This window comes from Pangasianodon hypophthalmus, chromosome 13 (genome assembly GCF_027358585.1).
Source record: "Pangasianodon hypophthalmus isolate fPanHyp1 chromosome 13, fPanHyp1.pri, whole genome shotgun sequence".
NCBI lineage: Eukaryota > Metazoa > Chordata > Actinopteri > Siluriformes > Pangasiidae > Pangasianodon > Pangasianodon hypophthalmus.
In genome coordinates this window covers 20,839,469-20,860,132 of record NC_069722.1, presented here as the reverse complement: position 1 = coordinate 20,860,132, position 20,664 = coordinate 20,839,469, and the positions used below count along the sequence as shown (strand labels likewise).

General features: G+C 38.6%; 1 protein-coding gene across 1 annotated transcript in view; it reads right to left on the bottom strand.

Moving 5' to 3' along the window:
- ankrd50 (ankyrin repeat domain 50) overlaps positions 1 to 20,220 on the bottom strand; it is a 35,162-nt gene extending 14,942 nt beyond the window's left edge. Inside the window, exons 1-3 of the mRNA XM_026916633.3 lie at positions 20,078 to 20,220; positions 15,749 to 16,556; positions 5,251 to 5,483 (exon numbers count right to left, since the gene is read on the bottom strand). Coding sequence (XP_026772434.1) covers positions 5,251 to 5,483; positions 15,749 to 16,221 — 706 coding nt within the window. The 5' untranslated portion in view covers positions 16,222 to 16,556; positions 20,078 to 20,220. The remainder of the gene's footprint in view (positions 1 to 5,250; positions 5,484 to 15,748; positions 16,557 to 20,077) is intronic.
- Positions 20,221 to 20,664: the final 444 nt, after the last annotated feature.

The following is a 20,664-nucleotide window of genomic DNA, read 5'->3' as shown; positions in this document are numbered from 1 at the left end:
CATGCGCTCATTCAGTACCAGTGGTGGAACTTTGGTGTTTTTATGAACGTGGATGCAGATGCGTATGTAGTAGCATTTCAAAACCTCAGCTGAGATAGTGAACAATTGCAGAAAATACAGCATGTAATTATTGCAGCGTCCCTAAATTCATATCGCCCATATTGCTGTCAAAATGCTATGGCTGAACCCTAAATATTGGCACCTCTGGGAATGTTCTGCTTCAAGAAATCATGTTTACAACATTTGCTCTCGCACACAAAAGTTACTGAGGTATTGTCAGTGTGTTTGCTTCTCGCTCTCTCTCTCGCTCTGTCTCTCTCTCTCTCTCTCACACACACACACACACCAAGATTGCATCATTTGAAATTTTGTCTCATGCCATAACCAGCATGTACACTTAATCTCTTCACATGAGCACAGCGAGAGACTGTAGCACATACTAATTCACGTAAACCTGGCAGTGTGTGGGATTTGCTTAGCAGTGCGAGACAAACACTTTGCTTAATCACTTGTTTTTCCACAGGTTTTGTGCATGGCTTAAACGCTAAATCCCTTTAATAAAAGCCCTTTGTGCATGCGTGTGTGTGTGTGTGCAAAATGAACCCTATTTCAGTTCAACAACTCATGTTGAAGTAGTTTTATCAGCATGACCATATGGAGTTTCAGATTTGCCAAAGTACATAAATCAGCCTGTATCATCATCGATCAAGCGTGTTGGATGCGTGTGGATAATACAGTAATCGTGTTCTCTGCTGTTTCCATTTATGTTCAAATTCAAAGGGTGTCTGGATAGCAGATTGTGCATGCTAGTGTATGTGTGAGTGTGTGTGCATGTGTGTGCCAGCAATACGTCTGCAGATTAACATACACCTGCAAATTTATTCACCTAATGTGAGAGTGCGAGGTAGCTTAAAACATCACCTTCTCCTTGACACAATGGTGTGCTTAATCTCACGCCAATACACTTTTATTCCATGCCAGTCACAACTAAAGCATATTTGATATCCTGCTATTAAGGACGGGCGCTGACATGCTCAACATAAGACCACAGGCTCGCAGTCAACGACTACTGCAGCATTACTAAGGCAACCCCTCATGTATATATTCCTGTATAAATGTATATATCATAATATCAGGGCTCCATGTTGACATTATCGTCTACTAGAAACTACTAGAAGGTCGTTTCTAGATTTGAACAATTTTCCTTGGTGGAAACTATAAAAAAAAAAAACATTCCATATAGTTCAGCTCATCTGTCTCCACAGAGCCTTTCTTAAAAATATACTCACTTTGTGTCAAATAAGTATTGAATCAAACATGACTCAACAACAAGGCAGTGTGATGTGTCCTGACATGAATCGGAGTTACCATCCGGAAGTTAAACATCTTCCAATAACAGCATCCTGAGGTGTTTTATTATTTATTACGATTTTTTTGTAAATGTTTTTAGTAATTCAAGTATGTCATATGTTTTATCCATTTATAGTTACTTTTAATGTTGTTGGTTGTCTACCAAACAGGTTACTTCCTGTTATCGCTTATGTTACAGCAGCTATAAATAGCTGTCTCTTGAATTTAATAAGACAAAATAGTGCAGCTTTACCTCTGACTGAAACTGGAGACTTCTTCCATAAATGCTAAATAAACAAAAAACTAAATAAATAATCTCCTCACAGAAAGTGTCACCATCTAAATGATTGCACGCATTTATGTGCAGCTTGTCATGTTACAGAGAAACAAAGTACTGACACTGGAGACTCCTTCCATAACAGGTTCACAATATGGCCACAAGCTTCACAAAATTATTAGTCATTATTAGGCTCGGATTATGCAGAACATTCACCATATACAGTAAGTCCCTGTGTAAGTTGTTACTATAGAAACGACCTATTAGAGCGAGCGCATTAATATAAACCTGTGACGAATTTAACATTTAACATACTTTTGTATCTTAGCAACTGTGAGGACTTTTCTCGTTTTAACAGTTAACCAGCGCTGAGAAACCTTAAAAGATCGTGTGGTTTGTGACGGTGTACACTGATCCTGTGTACCAAAGAAAAGTCATCAGACCATAACTTATTAACCTACCATACTTTTGCAGTGCATCATGGGTAATACTTAAAAAAAACATTTTAAATGAAAACAATAACCTTTTTTTCTGTGCGTGTGTGTGTGTGTGTGTGTGTGTGTGTGTGTGTCAGTACACACCCTTGTAATTTACCTGGTCATTAGGCGACTCACTTTAAATAACAGTATTTAGGCATTAGTCTTACACACAAAGCCATGTAGATATGAACATAGGCGAGCACACACACATATACACACACACACACACACACACACAGAGAATGGATGGCGTCTGTCATCACAGATCCATTACAGGGTACAAGTGCATGATGGGATATGAGGGCTGTAATATCACCTATCACACACAAACACACACACACACACAGAACCAAAAAAAAATAAATCAGTGGCCTGTCATACTGAGAAGATAGAACCGTTTTTGAAAGAGAGTAAAACTCACGGAGAAAAAAAACCCAAAAAAGACAAAGACAGAGAGGGGGAAAAAGGAATAAAAGAAAAAATAAGGAGGGATAGACAGAGGAAAAAGACCACAAAAGAAAATGACAGAATAGAGGGAAAGAGCTAAGAAAAAAGCAAAGTAAAAAAAAAAAAAAAAAAGGATGGATGGAATTGAAATAAATAAGTAAATAAATATATAGGTAAATATGGAAGAGAACAAATAAGTATATAAATAAGTAAGTACGTAATAAAAACGTAAGTAAATAAATATGAATATATGTAAGTAAATAGGTTAAAAAGTAGATAAATAAACAAGAAATTAAATTAGTAAATAAATGGAAAGAAAAAAAAGTATGTAAGAAAGTAAATAAGTAAGTACATTTTTAAATACATTTAAGTAAGTAAATAAGTAAGTATTTAAGTAAGTAAATAACTGAGTAAATAAATAGGTAAGTAAACAAATCAGAGAGTAAATAAAAAGTAAATAAGTATGTGAGTAAATGTGAAAGGAAGTAAATAATTAGGAGAGTACATAAGTAAGTAAATAATTAAGTAAGTAAGTAAGTGAGTAAGTAAGCGGCTGATTGGTCAGCTCCTGTAACGCCCAGTATGACATCATCAAATGGCAGTTGGAATTCAAATTCAAATCTTCAACACTCCTAAAGTTTTAGACATGAATCAAAAATATTTTCAGTGCAAAGAAATCCACAGAACAACACGTACTGTAATTATTCACCAAAGGATGAGGAGTAACAGTGCAGTGTTACACACACACACACACACACACACACACACACACTAATGATTTCTGACTGTGTCTGTTCAAATAGACACATGCAGTATTCTGTATGCAGAAATATATACATACATACAGTTACATATTCATATGCTCCCTCTCTATGACCCACACACACACACACACACACACACACACACACACGGTGTCAAAAGAGACACTGCAATTATGTATGAAGTGTTTGAGCTGTGGGCTGCAGTGTTATCGTAAACGCTAATTGCTGCAGGGGAACACACACACACACACACACACACACACACACACACAGATATAGAATTTATAATTGAACATGTTCAGGTGAGTGCTAATACGGTGAAATAAGTTTTCTGTGGCTGACCCCGACTAACATTAGTCTTCAGGAGCCTTGACTGATCCTGCAGATCCTGTAGCTTAGCGCACACACACACACACACACACACACACACACACACACACCCATATATTACAGGCCTGAGGCATCTGCTATGGAGACCACAGTGTGTCTGAGCCTCTTACCGTCTATTAGACTGATAACGAGGAGAAAGAAAGAGAGAGAAAAAGACCGAGAGAAAGAAACGTAGCAGGGATAGAGGGATAGAAATCCAAATGAAACCCAAAAAAACCTGTAATGCATTTTTGGTTACGGCTAAAAAAAGATGACCCTTCTTGTCAGGACGCCTTGCTCCGAAATAAAAACAGACGTTAAACGGAACGTGTAAAGAGTTATGTGTAACAGGAAACGATTAGTGTTGTTTCTTTCAGCTGTAATTCATTTCATTTGACAGCATTGCTGACTCACGAGATCGAGGTGTGTAAAAAAAAGTACGACAGTTTGGCAAGTGAGAACGGGATTCTGGGCAGCAACATAAACACTGCCGTCGATAAATAAATAATTTAAAACATTAAGGTTGATGATTTTTGCGATCTTCTTTGCATTATGCAGTACAAACACATAGTAGCACTACTACTGATGTCAGCTCTGCCTGGAATCTTAGACCTAACAGACACACACACACACACACACACACACACACACACACACACACGACATGACACATACTAAAACACATAGTGGGACTACAGCAAGTTTTAATGCACACATAAAACAGATACACAAGATTTATTTAAAGTTATACACTGTTGTTTTTGGCATAAGCAACTTATAAAACACAGACACACACACACACACACACACACACACACACAGAAACTGCACTATGTATGCATGGTCACATACTTCTTTGACAACCACATTAATTACAGCCAACACACACACACAGACAAAACTGCATGATATATGCAAGTCCATATGCCTGACAACCAAATAAATTACAGCTAAGGCATTTAATACACACACACACACACACACACATGTATTTTAGGCCAGTTTGACCTCGTTTCCTCCTCTATTCACAGTGTATAATCAACTCGTCGATTGAGCTGTGTGTGTGTATGTGTGTGTGTGTGTGTGTGCTTGGAGAATCAGTGCTAATTTGAAAGCAGATGTAACAACCCAATCAATACATACACACACACACACACACACTTACTTTAGACCAAAATTAGACTCATGAACACAACTAGGTAGAAGGGCTTTGTGCCTGTCAGTCCCAGTGAAGGAGGCGTGGTTTTGTGCCTCTCAGTCCCAGTGAAGGAGGCGTGGTTTTTGCCTGTCAGTCCCAATGAAGGGAGTTTGACCATTGTGCCTGTCAGTCCCAATGAAGGGGGCGTGGCCTTTGTGCCTGTCAGTCCCAATGAAGGGGGCGTGGCCGTTGTGCCATCAGTCCCAGGGAATGAGGCGTGGCCTTTGTGCATGTCAGTCCCAATGAAGGGGGCGTGGCCTTTGTGCCTGTCAGTCCCAATGAACAGGGCATGGCCTCTCTGCCTGCTATTTTTGTTATTTAGGAACCCAACTGTGTGATTATTGAGATGTGTGCTAGTAAGCTTACCTGTAAAAAGCTTGGTGATGTTTTTGTTCTGGCGGCGGGCGGAGCAGATGAGGAGGAGCCATGGTGGGAGGAGTTCATGATGGGAAGAGAGAAGCTCGCCGATGCTGCGTGGGTTCAAGGGGCCAGAGCTGGACTCCGTCCCGCCCCCTTTCATTCCCTCGTCTATGGAGTCGACAAGCAAAAACAGGGCCTGAGGAGGAGGAGTGCAGCTCAAAAGCGGCAACAATACGCACCTGAGAGAGAGAGAGGGAGAGAGAGAAAGAGAGATTGAGTCAGAAGCAGGAAGTTCCTAACATTCTCTGAATGTTAGCATAAATGTAAAAAACTACATAACTAGCTATTTGTGAATTTGCCTCTGGGAATAAATCTATCTATCTATCTATCTATCTATCTATCTGTCTGTCTGTCTGTCTGTGTTTAGCTATCCCAACGATAACTTCACAGTTTATTTAAAACTCATTTTAGGGAACTCTTAGCTACATTGAGCATTTCACAGCAGCTTAAGCAGCTACTTAAGTAACAATGAGTTTTCAATTCATTTTCACTTCACGTGAGTATGACAGGTATTTGGGGAACACCAGCACTAGACAGAACTTGCTTCCCAACATCTAGATTGTGTTTCTTAGCCACTGAAAAGAAAAATGGTTCTTATTAAAATATGTTTAATATCCTGAGTATCCTGAGAAAAACAGCACAGTTCCAGCACAGAGCTTTTGAGGACATCACTGGTGTATCCTTCCCAACATTTGGTTTTCGGTTCCTATCTGTGTCCCTACTTCATCACCACACCGTCTCATTACACACAGAGATGTCTCTTCTGTCCCATAAAATTATATCCAAATGTAATGCAGTTGGTTTCACAGCACTGTACCATAAAACTGGTCCCTTTCCTGTTGTTCTCGTGTGTGCTTGAGGACAGGCAATTTGAGGAAATTTGAGAGTAATTTGAAGGTAATTTTCTATAACAGCTGTAGTTCCGGCTGTAGGGCAAATGACATGTTTTGTATTAATGCGCCGGTTCTGATGCGTTATCATTTCTATAACAAGTTACACAGGGACTTTTATGGTGGATGCTTCACATAAATTCATATAATCATTGTGATGGTGAGGTTTGCTGTAGGGAGACATGTGGGGAGGTTTGCTGTATAACAATCTGAGGTAAAGCTGTAACTTTGAGTTTTCTGACACAAGAACACATGCTGTTTTTGGAAAACGATTAACTTTGGGTGGTAACAGTAGCCCCACTTCATCACACCACTCCGTCGCTGATTATTTTCATATAACAGCATGTCTCATCCTGTTCTATTCCTTACACATCCTATAATTCGGTTCACTGAGTTCGAAGGCAGACAAACCAGGAGCTCTGACTGAGGAACATGCTTAAACCTCTCTCTCTCTCTCTCTCTCTCTCTTAATCTTCCTGTCCTTGGATATATTGATGGGTGCGAGATGAGTGCTGACTCAGCAGTGCATGTGGGACAAGAAGTAATCAGTATCTCACTCTCCTTCCATCCTCAGAGGGACATCTTGAAATGGATAAGCAGACCATCAGTTAATAAAGATGTTTGGAGCACATGTAGGTGCTCTGTCCTTAAAATTTACACACTTCCACAGTGTGTGTATATGTGCGTGTGTGTGGCTTGAAATCTTTCCAATTGTACCAGCCAATCTTCAGGTGTGTGTATGTGTGTGTGCGTGTGTGTGTATGTGTGTGTGCAATTAAAATTTTTTGCCATCTTAAAATGAATTAATGAAAGAAAAGAAAATTAAAAATGAATCTGTGTTTCTTTGCCTACAGTCACGTAGTAAAAGTGATTAGGGACAAAACAGTATATCTAATACCCAAAGTGCACAGCCTGCGTATGAAAAGAAAGATAAGATAAGAAAGATATGTTTGGCAAAAAACAATACAGCTTATCACCCAAAGAACATCATATCCCACAGTGAAGCATGGTGGTGGCAGCATCATGCTATGTGGCTGCTGCTGCTCTTCAGCTGGGACTGGGGCTTTAGTCAAGATAGAGGGACTCAAATACCAATCTATTTTGGCAAAAACCTGGCAGGCCACTGTTAGAAGATGAAGAAAAAATTTATTTTTTGATAACAAGCCAGATCTCAATCCTAAATGTTTCTAATTATTTTTCACTTGAATTTTGTTGGTTGCTAAGTCACATTAAAGGTGGAAAAAAACAGGGTGTGTGTGCAATTTATATCCACTGTATATCAAGAAATAGTGCTGAAACATGTGACTTATGTCACTGTTTAATTAAAGAAAATCCAGCACCTTTTTTTTTTTTTTTTTTGCATCTTGTCATTATTCATAATCCACGTTTATCAACTCAGCCAAGTGTAAATCTTTTCATTCAGGTTTTATGGTTCACTTAGTATGGAAAAATGGATTGAGGGTGTCTAATTTTGTATTTTCTTTTAGTCTCTCTCTCTCTTTCTCACTCTCTCTCTCTCTCTCTCTCTTTCCATGTCTATCAACCCTATCTATCTTTCATTCATAAATAAACAATGTAATAACTCTGGCAACCGGGAACTTTTTTGTTTCAGTCTGTCTATGTCTCTCTCTAATCTGTCAAATAAGGTTTATCGTGACCCCCTATACCCCCCAACACACACACACACACACACACACACACACACACACACATGCACACACACACAAATGTGCTGAGTCAACTCAACCCTGAGAGAGACAAACACAGAAACACAATGAGAGTTGGTATTGTCAGCATTGTCTTGTTTACATGTTTTTGTTTGCACGTTTGCTGTGGTTCTATCACCTTATGGCTGCTACGGCAACGGTGTGAAGAAAATAGATGGTCACTGAGAATGAGAGAGAGAGAGAGAGAGATGAATGGAGAAAGATAGTGACATATAATAAAAAGTGGGATGAGAATAGGAAAGAATGAAACAGAGTGGAAGACAGCACAAAAGAGAGAGGGAGAGTTAGGGAAATAAAGGACAGAGAGAGAGAGAGAGAGAGAGAGCGAGAGAGATGGAGAAAGACGAGGTGAGACAAGTTAGGGAACTGAAGGAGGATGAGAGCGAGGAGGAAGAAAGAACGACAGAGTGAGACAGATAGAGCTTCCTCCATTCATCCCTCCTTATCCCCACAGCACATGCCTCTCTCTCTCAGTCTCTCCATTATCATTTCTCTTTTCAGCCTCTCCCTCGTTTTCTCCCTCTCCCTCACCACCAGCGCTAAATGACAGACTGCAGTGTAACGGTGAGGCTGTTCTAATGCTTGCTTGCTCTTTCTCTCTCTCGCTCTCTCATTCCTCCTACTCAGTGGAAAAAGCTTCAAAGGCATCGATTACACTTGATCCCGTTCAACTACGTGGCACTCAGAAGCAAACATGACACACACATACACACACACACACACACACACACACAGACACAGTTACTGGTTTATACACCTACCTGGGTCATCATACAAGAATATTACACAACCAATTCAGCACTGGTACTTCATGAAGATACGAGTCACTAGTCATTGTTTCCAGTGCTGAATTGGGTTAAACGTCATGCCAGGGTACCATGAACACCAAACGGAGACATTTAAGTGAAGCTAGAAATAGTACACCTCATCAATGTGTCAAATGCAATCGTCATAGAAGTATCACAAGTCAGTAATAATCACTTTTCTATTGAATAGGCAGTCTTCAACAGTGCCTGAATGATAACATTCTCATCGAGTACAATGGAAACCCCGGAAAGTTCTTTGTGGTCGGCTGCTTCGTCTCTTCACATAAAACCAAATGTCAAGTAAAAGCTCAATCAGACCTCAAAGTTTTTCTACTGTGGCTTCTCCTGTTAGTGTTAATGAGGCTTTTTTAATGTTAAGAGCAATTAGAAACATAAATGTCAACATTAACATAGCAGGCAAGTAAGCAAAATTAAACAAGTAAGCAAAACTGTCAATTTTTAGCTCTATCAAATAGGCAATAACAATATAAAACATTTTATTTATTGTTGAGACATTTTACAAGCTTGATAAACAATATTGTTTCAATTAAATGATAAGATTTTGCTTAGTAATATTGCACGTAAAAGTAATATTTCACATAAAAGATTAATCAAATTTATAGGGTCAACTAGTGATTACATGAGGGATAAAACATAACGTGTGTTGTTATAGGAAAATAATCAATGACACAGTGGTGTGATGTGCCCCGAAGTCGATTATTTTCCAATAACAGCATGTCCCAAAGTGTTTTATTGCTCTCATACCACCATAGCAATTTGAAAATGGTTTCAAATTTTTATTTATTACAGAACATCATAGATTTAATCCATTTATAGTTACGTTTAATGTTGTACAAATTCTGTGAAACAACTGTTCACTTATGTGAAAGCAGCTATAAACAGCCGTTTCCTCATCAGCCTCTCGTTTTATTTGTTAGTAAGACAAAAAAAGATGCAGCTTGTCATGTTGCCTAGAAACTGCAAAGTCTTCTGTCTTGAAGACCTTCCCGTGTCGGAAAACGCTCTGCTCTACCTCGTACTGTCGCAAAGTGCTGACGCTGGAGACTCTTTCCACAAAACTTCGCCATATCAACCCATTTTTAACCTGTTTATGCGTGTCCACTATACAAGTCCCCATGTACGTTGTTACTATAGAAACTAACATATTACAACAAGCGCAATAATATAAACCTGTGATTTATATAATAGATGGAAATTCTGTCAGAGCTGCTGTTATAGAAAATAAATCAATACGTTTTGAACAATCAGAATTGAGAGTTCAACAGTGTCTTGATACAATGGGATAAACATCATGACCGCACAATCTCCTGAGAACTTCTGTTGTTACACAGTGGGAAAAGGACAGAGGTTCTCGTCTAGTCCCGAGCTGTCCGGTGGACGAGCACTATAACGTTAATGCACACAATGGTCCTACACACATAAACAGAGACTGTCGACAGAGTATAGGGTGAAAAAATAAACAGCTCTGTTGGAACCTGCGATCGGAATGAGTTCATTCGGACTGACGAAACTCCTTGCGTGTGAACACAGACTGCTGAGGGAAGTCAACCATGATGGGCGCCATATTTGGACAGAAACACACACATTTGCTGCACAGATGCTTAGAAACCCTCTCTTCCAAGCATTAACAGCGTAAAACCTGGTAATTAGTAATATTCACATATTCAGTCATGTCAGTAAAACACAACCTAGATCTCTGTAGTGTGTGTGTGTGTGTGTGTGTGTGTGTGTGTGTGTGTGTGTGTGTGTGAGAGAGAGAGTGTGTGTGAAACAATGTGCAATGCAGTATAGTTGTGAAGCCAAACATTAACACAGCAGACTAAACACTTTAAGACAGCTCGCAAATGAACCAAAACAAAAGCCCGCCGCTGTTTTAAAAACACGGCCGAGACTTTGAACACGCGCTTGTTTGTTCGTTCGCTTCTAAGCTAACACACGCAGAAAGTGCAAATAAAACATTTAAAACCTACGTGGTGGACTTTGAAGATGCTCACAGCCGGTGTTTATAGCATCCGTCCAAACTGAGGTGTTGACAGACAGTTACTTCTAAAGGGACCGACCGGTAGACACGTTTCTCTCACTGTACGTATGAGCACTTATTAATAACGAATCATATTAATGTCAATTTAGTCGTAGTTAAAAGTGGAAAAGTGCGTCAACTGGTGTGACGTGTTGATATTAAAATGTTAGAATCATTTATAATATGTAAGCGCACTATCGTTGCACTATCGTAATACACTACAGTTATGTTTTGCTTTCTCATAATTGCAAAAAATAGCTAATTATTGTTCTAGCTAATAATGTATCCCTTTTTGCGTAATTATTAGTTGAAGGTGCAGTATTCGATTTTCTTACTAATAATATGAATAAGGGGGGGCATGTTGGCTTAGTGGTTAGAACATTTGCCTCGCACCTCCAGGGGTGGGGGTCCGAATCCTGTCTCCGCCCTTTGTGTGCAGAGATTGCATGTTCTCCCAGTACACTGTGGGTTTCCTCAGGGTACTCCGGTTTCCTCCCCCAGTCCAAAGACATGCATTGTAGGCTGATTGGCCTCTCTAAATTGTCCGTAGTGTGTGAATGGGTGTGTGAGTGTGTGTGTATGTGTGCGATTGTGCCCTGTGATGGGTTGGCACCCCGCCCAGGGTGTCCCCCGCCTTGTGCTCCAAGTCCCCTGAGATAGGGTCCAGGCTCCCTGTGACCCTGTGTAGGATAAGCGATACAGAAACTGGATGGATGGAACATGAATAAGCTGAGAAAATATGTAGAACATGATAAAAAATGATGGTTTAAGCCATGGCCTCATTGGAAAACTATCATCTGGCAGGGAACATCCCTTTGGAAAACTGCGTTACAGTCCAGAATACATATTTGTGTTTACATGGCTATACTTTCAATCATTTTATAGACAGTCCCTCACACTCCTTCACTTCGCACCCTGCTAGCATGCTAATACCACATATTATGAAGAAAAAAGGACTCGTGACCATTCTCATAAATCATTATGGGCCGGATTTTGTTTAGAGTATTATAGTTTATAGTGTTATATTTGTAGTGTCCTTGAAAGTGATGTCACGACAATCCTTGCTAATGCTAACTCTAGTTGAACCACCGCTTTGTGTTCATGGGTGGGGGAAAAGGGGAAAAAATCATTCAAATCTTACTCAGCTCCACCTATATAAGTGATACAATCTAATCTTGACAGGTTTTGAGAAATCTTACCTAATGCACCTTTAACTAATGTTTATATCTTTTTGTCACAAAACGCTCAGGTTGTTGTTAAGAGTGTTAAGAGTTTTTGTCTACGTTCCATAAGTTTTACACTGTATATTCAGCATATTTGTAAAAGTAATTCCGAAATGTACCAAAATTCAAACAATGCTCCAAACAGTGCTGGCCAGTATGAAGATATAATATATGTATATGTATCCTGATAAATTATATGTATCCTGATAAATTATTTCACAATATAATTTTCTGTGATATTGCAGGTATCTATATATATTTTATAGGTATTTATATATTTTTATCTATAAAATTTTGTACAGAATCTATAAAGCTGTAATTTATTATTATATATTTCTTATACTGATTGGAATTTATTCTTTAATTTATTTGTTTAGACTTTAAATAAAATGATTTGTGAAGTTATTTTCAGTTTTTTTTAAAAAAGAATACTATTTTGCTGGCAGTTTGTTAGCAAACCTACAGATTATATCATGAGTAATTTTGTGTAACATAGAAATGTCTTCCAAGTATTATGATATGGAATTTTTTGATATCGTCCGCCTCCAGTACCAAACTGTCTGCGTTAAGAATTCACAAACAAGTAGATAAATGCTAAACTTATTATAAGAATTTTTTTTCTTCCAAGGTCACATTTGATTTAATTCTTATTTGTCTTTTTTTTAAATTCTGAAATAAGGCAGAATATCTTGCTTGGGGAGCTTGTGATTTCCTCAGACAGCTGTAGATGTTTAAACAGAGCGAGGTGAACACTGTAGTTGTGCTCGTGTTGGGATGAACTGTACCAGCTGGCAGATGGTTTTATCAGGAGCCGTTTGGTTCAAGGACGGAGGAGCAGACAGCACGTCTACCAAATCACACACACACACACGCACTCTCAGACCAAATACCAGCAACCCCAATTACAGCAGGGTCGAAAGTTCTGAGTGCACAACCAAGAATGAGTTCAACTTCAGCCGTTATAATACACTAAGCCTACACTAAAACTGAGCCTAAAATTTGATAAGATTTCATTTTCATAGCAGGATTTATCAGGTTATATTATTTTATTCATTTTTATAAATTGTTGTAGCCTTGTATATTTCATTCAGGTGCTAACATCTTATACTGTTAACACAGCGTTAATAACTATCAAATAAAATTAAATTAAATTAAAATAATGAAGAGATACGTAAATACAGAAAAGAATAAATAAAGGAAAACTAACTACAAGAAAAAAATATATAATGCTATACTATATATAGCACAAACAAATAATACACATACCTTATTTGGAGATTTCTTCATGTTTTTATTGAGCTATTTATTTTGTATTTTATTCAGAACCACTTATTTATTAGTACATTCCTTTTTCATTTTATCGATCTGCTCCTCCGCACATATCGACCCGCTGCTCTGCGCTGATAAAAACACATATTTAAGCTATTAGTGAAGATTAATGGAGCATAAAACAGTAGAGCGTTCAGACTTTTGGACCTCTGCATGGTACATAGACGGTGTCAGATCTAATTTATGGGGGTCTAATAGAGGGGCTACGACTACCGTTTAACACATGAATTACTAACTCTGTCGCTCACACACACACACACACACACACACACACACACACACATCTCCACATCTCTACACACTCGCTCCCACACCCAATGGCTGTGTACAACACAGAATCATGAACAGATGGAGCATCCACCATTATAACCGTCTGCACCAACCAGTCACAATCAAGTGTATTATCACAATCAGTGCGCACGTGAGTCTTTACAAAGCAAACAGCAATCGTTTCTGAACTAGCTCTAAAGACATGGTCAAGCTCCTTTCCTCCTGCTTCTTTACTGACTCGAGAGAGTGAAGCTGTAGAGGGTGGAGGCAACATGAGGCATAATGAAAACATTTCCTTTCTGCCCGTTTTTCTAGCAATCACTTGTGGCTAATGTTACACTCTAACAGACATCGTTGACGTAGTGAAAGCGAGTTTAAAGTGGGGGGAATCCCCAGTTAGGAGGCTGACGTCTGCTGTATTACCACTATCTCTTATCATAACTAGACAGTACAGTGTGTTTCGAATTAGCTTCACAGCTAGCGATATCTACACTGAAATCTGCTTCTTCACCTTTTTATTCCAAATTCTGATATTATTCATTCCACTTAATACATTACTAAGATTGACAGTTCTCTCCGCCATGTTTTTTTTAAGGTGGACACATGCGCTAGTCAAAATAAGTACCACTGCATAAGTAATGCTAGGATTTTACCTCAGGAATACAAGTGCTACTTAAACTATGTAGCCTCTCTAGAACAAATATAGAATATAACACGACAACATGAATACTTAACTCCTGACCAATCAGATTCAAGAATTCAATGAGGGTATATCATATAATATTATATTAAACAACTATCAGCACAAACTAGTTATCTACTACAAGCGTAACGTGTCTCTTCCAAGGCTTTGGAACTGGACGCTCGAAGAGTGGAGCCTTTGGATTTGGACATTTTCAAGTGACCATATTTTGGCAAAGTGCCTGATGAATCAATAACTCTGTTGACCATTTACTCTACTATCCCCTCCTGTGTAAGTGTGTGTGTGTGTTAAGTGACACCAGATGCTCGGACAAAGGGGTGTGTGTGCTTTCTGTAGCACATTCCAGTCCGAGGCACTCCAGCTGACCCAGTGCTCCAAAACAAGTCATGCGAGCTCTTTGTGTGTGTGTGTGTGTGTGTGTGTGTGTGTGTGTGTGTGTGTGTGTCTGTTCAAATAGTGCAGACCAGGTCAGCTGGCATAACCTGACTCCTGATCTAAGATCAGTAGTATATATATTTAGCTGATACGTTGCTAGCTCACACATACGAAGTAGGGGTTTATTGTGTTATGAAATAAAGCGTAACATTAGCTATAACATCTATATCCTGTAGCTACAGGTCATTTGCGTTTAGCGTCTCTGTGTCCTGTCAGGCTTGAGTGGGTTGAGTTATATACTACCTGTTAACTGTTTGTCTATAACTAACTAAGCTAGCTATTGAACAGACTGAGATATAGCAAAGTTACATTCCTTTTTTTTTAACATCTCTCCATTATGATCTTATTAGCATGAATGCTAATTCAAACACTAGCCGTCCGGATACTGCTTATGAACTGTGAGACGCTGGTTAGACCTCCATCCACCTAAAAGCTTACATATACTGCCTGCATTATCTATTAGTATGTTTTTAGACCATTGGTAGCCTCATGTTTTGGATACTTTTCTGGCCACAAGCTTCAGCATCATTAAGACTGTGATCTGTTGGATCGCCGCACTGCTGGCTGCCAGTTTCTGACTGAAAGCAGACTTTTGAACACAATAAGAGTTTCAGAAGTTGACAAGACTTGGAACTGTGTGATACAAATCCCTTTTTTTAGACTTGCCTTGAGCTTATTAATTACATCATTTTAGTCTTGTTGACTTCCTTACAATTTGAAGGCAACACCTACGTCACATGGCTGCTTGCCGCATAAGAAGAGCACAGCAGGGTACAACAGGTAGTTTTATAATTATTCCTACTACTCATGCCATCCCATTCAGATCCCCACATATTTACCCCACCATCACTCAGTTGGTCACTTGCTGTACAAGAATAGGAAGGTACCATATATGACGGTATAATGAGTCGTTGGCTAACTCACTCACATTTTTCGAGTCTTCATCTTGTTGCTTCTTTTCAGGATATTTAACACAACATTTGCTGAATAATCATAGCACATGCATGTTATGTTACTCACCTTTTAAACACCTCGCTCGGGTTCCTCTCACACTCTCCAGGCTTCAGAGCGTTCTGGATGGCAGGGTCACGAATTTTCTCCTCATATTGCGGTACGAGTCCACTTCTGCAGATCTGTGTCACCAGGCCTCGTATGAAACCGCTCACACACACCGTGTCAGAATCGTCGGCACGGCAGAAATGAAATGCTAAGCAGAATTGGCTTAAACCGCGATGATTGCCGTGCTGCGAGCTCGGCCACAACAGCTCAGTGCAAAGTGCTGTTTTGCCGCTTCCTGGTCCTCCAACCAGCAAAACGCCCCATGATCCTGATTTCCCTGCACCTGATGAAGCGCCAACCCCTGAGATGGGCGGACCTTCCCTTCCTGAGCCACAGGAAGTGCCAGTTTTCTCCTGGAGGCAGTGCTGGATCTTGTGGAAAACCCACTCTCGGCAGTAGAAGCGCTTTCCCTGCAGTAAACTCGTCTGAGCCATGGTAACGGATTTATGGCTAGCTACGCACACACCAACCCATTGCGCCACACATGCGCGCTTCGAGGACGCATCGGGTTATTCAGTGATGGTGCTTCTTTAAAAAAAAAAAAGACAAAATCACATCAAAGGAATAGAAATGGCTCAAAACATGGCAGGTTCTTGCAGGTTCAGCCTACGATGCAGATTTTCCAAATTTCCCATTCGTGTAGCATGTTGAAAAAAATGTTCACATTTTTTATGTCGTTATTATTGTGTTATTGTAGGTATAGTTTATTATCCAGTTCCTGAAGGTTTCATAGTGTCCATCCCATGAGTCATTTCATTGTTGCCTTTCTCTGTGGAAAAAGAAATCAAAAAGCTTTAGCATAGACACAGAAATTGATTCAGAATGTAACAAAAGTAGCCTAAATAAGCTTTCCATTTAAGCAAGTGGTTACATTAGTCTACATCTTAATCATATATTATCCCTTCTATAATTGTGTACACGAGACGTTACTAACAACCCTTGCTAACTTCTATGCTTTTCTAACTGCTAGCTAACATGTAACATGCATGATCTATATTGGCTACCTATAGCTATATGTAATAAATGCATAATTCTCATGCCACACAAGTGGCCCCATGCAACATAACTCATTATGATAATTATAACAACTAATTAGCACTTATCAACAAAAACTGTAGCTAAATGTAATGCCAAGAATGTTTACATAATGGAAAACAAAGTGGCATGCTAGATAGTTAGCTAGCTAGCTTGTGTAGTGGTGTTTAAACGTTTGATTTCCCTCTAAAATCTGGCACACTCAAACGTATATACAGAAAAATTCACCATTCTAAAGGTTTATACTCCAGTATGATACTCTGATATACTTATTTGATGCACTAACATTACAACACATCAATTCTGTGGACACTCTGATTCACCAACTGGATCTTACATTGGATCAATACTACATACACTATAATAATACCATAGATATTTTAATACAAAAATACTGTGATGTACACCAATATTACAAGTACTTTGATACACTGAGTACATAATTGATATAATGATACTCTGATATATAGGATTGATATGACTATATTATGATACATGAAAACTACAGACACTGCTACATTAACACATTAACACTTGGTGTATCCTGACACATTGGATCAATACGTCAATACTACGCCACAATATTACTACAAATACTTGATACAATGATGCTTTGATACTACAAGTACTATTTTACACTGATACATTGATGCATACAGTGATAAACACAATGATACAATGACACATGGATACTACTGATACTTTGTGACATCAATACTTCAATGATACTCTGATATACTGATTTGATACACTAATACTACAACGCACTGATACTATGGACACTGATACATTAATACTACTAGTATCTAGAAAACTGATACTGCTGATAGTTTGATACAACAATATCACAACACATCGATATTACAGATAAATGATGATACTCTGATATACTGGTTTGATACACTAATAGTACAATATACTAATATTACGATACATCAGTACAATACTATTTCAATATGATGATATTCTGATATAATTATTTGAGAAATAATACGACGACACATCAATACTATGGATACTCTGACAGATCAACACACCAACAGTTCAACATAATGATACTCTGATCAATACTTCAATACCAGACCACACTAATATTACCGTTACTCTGCTATACACCAATACTACAAGTACTCTCATACACCGATACTCTGATACACAGACGATGACTATATTATGACACAGGGATACTACAGATACTCTGCTACATCAGCACACCAATACAATGATACTCTGATATACTGGTTTGATTCACTAGTACTACAACACACTGATACAATGGACATTCTGATGCATCAATACACCAACACTTCAACACTGACACTGGATCCATATATCAATACTACACCAAACTAATACTACAGATACTTTGATATACACCGTTACTACAAATATTCTGATACACTGATACTTCGAGACAATGAAACAATATTATGGCACATGGATAATACAGATACTCTGCTACATGAGCACAGCAATACAATGATACTCTGATCAATACTACACCACACTGACATTACTGATACTTTCATATACACCAGTACTACAAGTACTCTGATACCACGATACTTTCATACAGTGAGACAACATCATGACACATGGATACTACAGATACTCTGCTATATCAACTCAGCAATAGAATGATACTCTGGTATACTGGTTTGATTCACTAATACTACAACATTACAGCGAATACTACAATGAACCTACAGATAGTTCAACACAATGATACTCTGATACTGGATCAATACATCAATACTACATCACACTAATACTACAGATACTTCAACACTGATACTCTGATACTGGATCAATGCACTAATACTACAGATACTTCAACACAACGATACTCTGATACTGGATCAATACACTAATACTACAGATACTTCAACACGATGATACTCTGATACTGGATCAATACACTAATACTACAGATACTTCAACACGATGATACTCTGATACTGGATCATTACGTCAATACTACGCTACGCTAATATTCCAGATACTTCAACACTGATACTCTGATACTGGATCAATACACTAATACTACAGATACTTCAACACAACGATACTCTGATACTGGATCAATACACTAATACTACAGATACTTCAACACGATGATACTCTGATACTGGATCAATACACTAATACTACAGATACTTCAACACGATGATACTCTGATACTGGATCATTACGTCAATACTACGCTACGCTAATATTCCAGATACTTCAACACAATGATACTCTGATACTGGATCAATACACTAATACTACAGATACTTCAACACAACGATACTCTGATACTGGATCAATACACTAATACTACAGATACTTCAACACAACGATACTCTGATACTGGATCAATACACTAATACTACAGATACTTCAACACAATGATACTCTGATACTGGATCAATACACTAATACTACAGATACTTCAACACAATGATACTCTGATACTGGATCAATACACTAATACTACAGATACTTCAACACAATGATACTCTGATAGCCGATCAGTACATCAATACTACACCACACTAATACTACAGATACTTTGATACACACCGATACATTGATACAGTGATAAACCAGACCAAGACACCAGTACAGTAGCATGTCAGACATCGACAAACCACCCTGCTGAAAAAAACAATAGAAACCCTTGTAGAATTTATAATGGTTTTAATGGAAACTGTAATGGTCCCTGTGGGTCTCTGCTGGTAATTCGTTGGCACTTTGTCGGACCAATTATTGAATGGTAATGGTTTTAATGGTTAGCTGATGGTTTCTAATGGTATTTGTAGTGGAAACCATTAGAATGTCTGTGATGGTTTCTATTGTTTTTTTATCGCGATTCTACAAGAGAAACGATACTCTGATAATCGGAAACACTCGTGACTTTATGTAATGTGCAATCACACGTGTAATGAATATGTAATAACCTAAGTATCGTTCAAAGTCTGGTTGATTTCCTATCGATCCCACATATCGATATACTTCGATAATCGCGGCGCCTTCTCATCATCAAAATCCATTCCTATCTCGAGATTGGAGTTTACATCTATGAAGTCGGACACTGCTTGCAGTGCTGCATGTCTCATTGTTTGTTACGATAAAAATCGCATAATACTGGAGTCTAACTTCAGTCTAACATGCACCGAGCATTTTTTCCTCTCTTTTTTTATGCTCTTGCTGCAATTTTTTTCTTTCTCAGCTCAAATAACCGACGCTTTTTTCTTCTTCTTCTGCTCTCACCTCTCACTCACTCCTGTGCTTCTCCTTAAAATCCAGACCAACTGATTTAAAAATCCGATCCCGGAAAAGATATCCGTCGTTATTTGTTAGTGCAAAAAAAAAAAAAAAATAGCGACTCTTATTTTTTCATATCTCGCTTTTCGCCCCCGCTCGGTTTAGTTGCTCCGCTCTTTTCTTCCAGCGGGACACCGGAGCGCTCGCGCATACAAAACAGACACCGAGGTGGGCTGCCTGCGGTGTTGCCAGATCCTCGGTTTTAGTGCGGGCTTAACCTACTTTTAAACCTGGACTCATCATGAGCACGAGTTGCGTGTTACTGTATAAAGGTATTATATTGTGTGTCAGTGATTTGGTCTACTCATACTCACAACTATTCTTTATGACAATACAGTGTCATTAAATGTATGTGTTAATAGTAGTATGCACTGTATTCTATACAATTTGTAATTATTTGGCATGATGATGATTTTTTAAAACAGTAATGAGATTTGTGTACACCTTTCTGGATAAAAGTGTCTGCCATTTAATTTAAATTTACAAATCTAGATTTTAAAACGATACGCCTGTCTATTAGTCTATTATTTGGG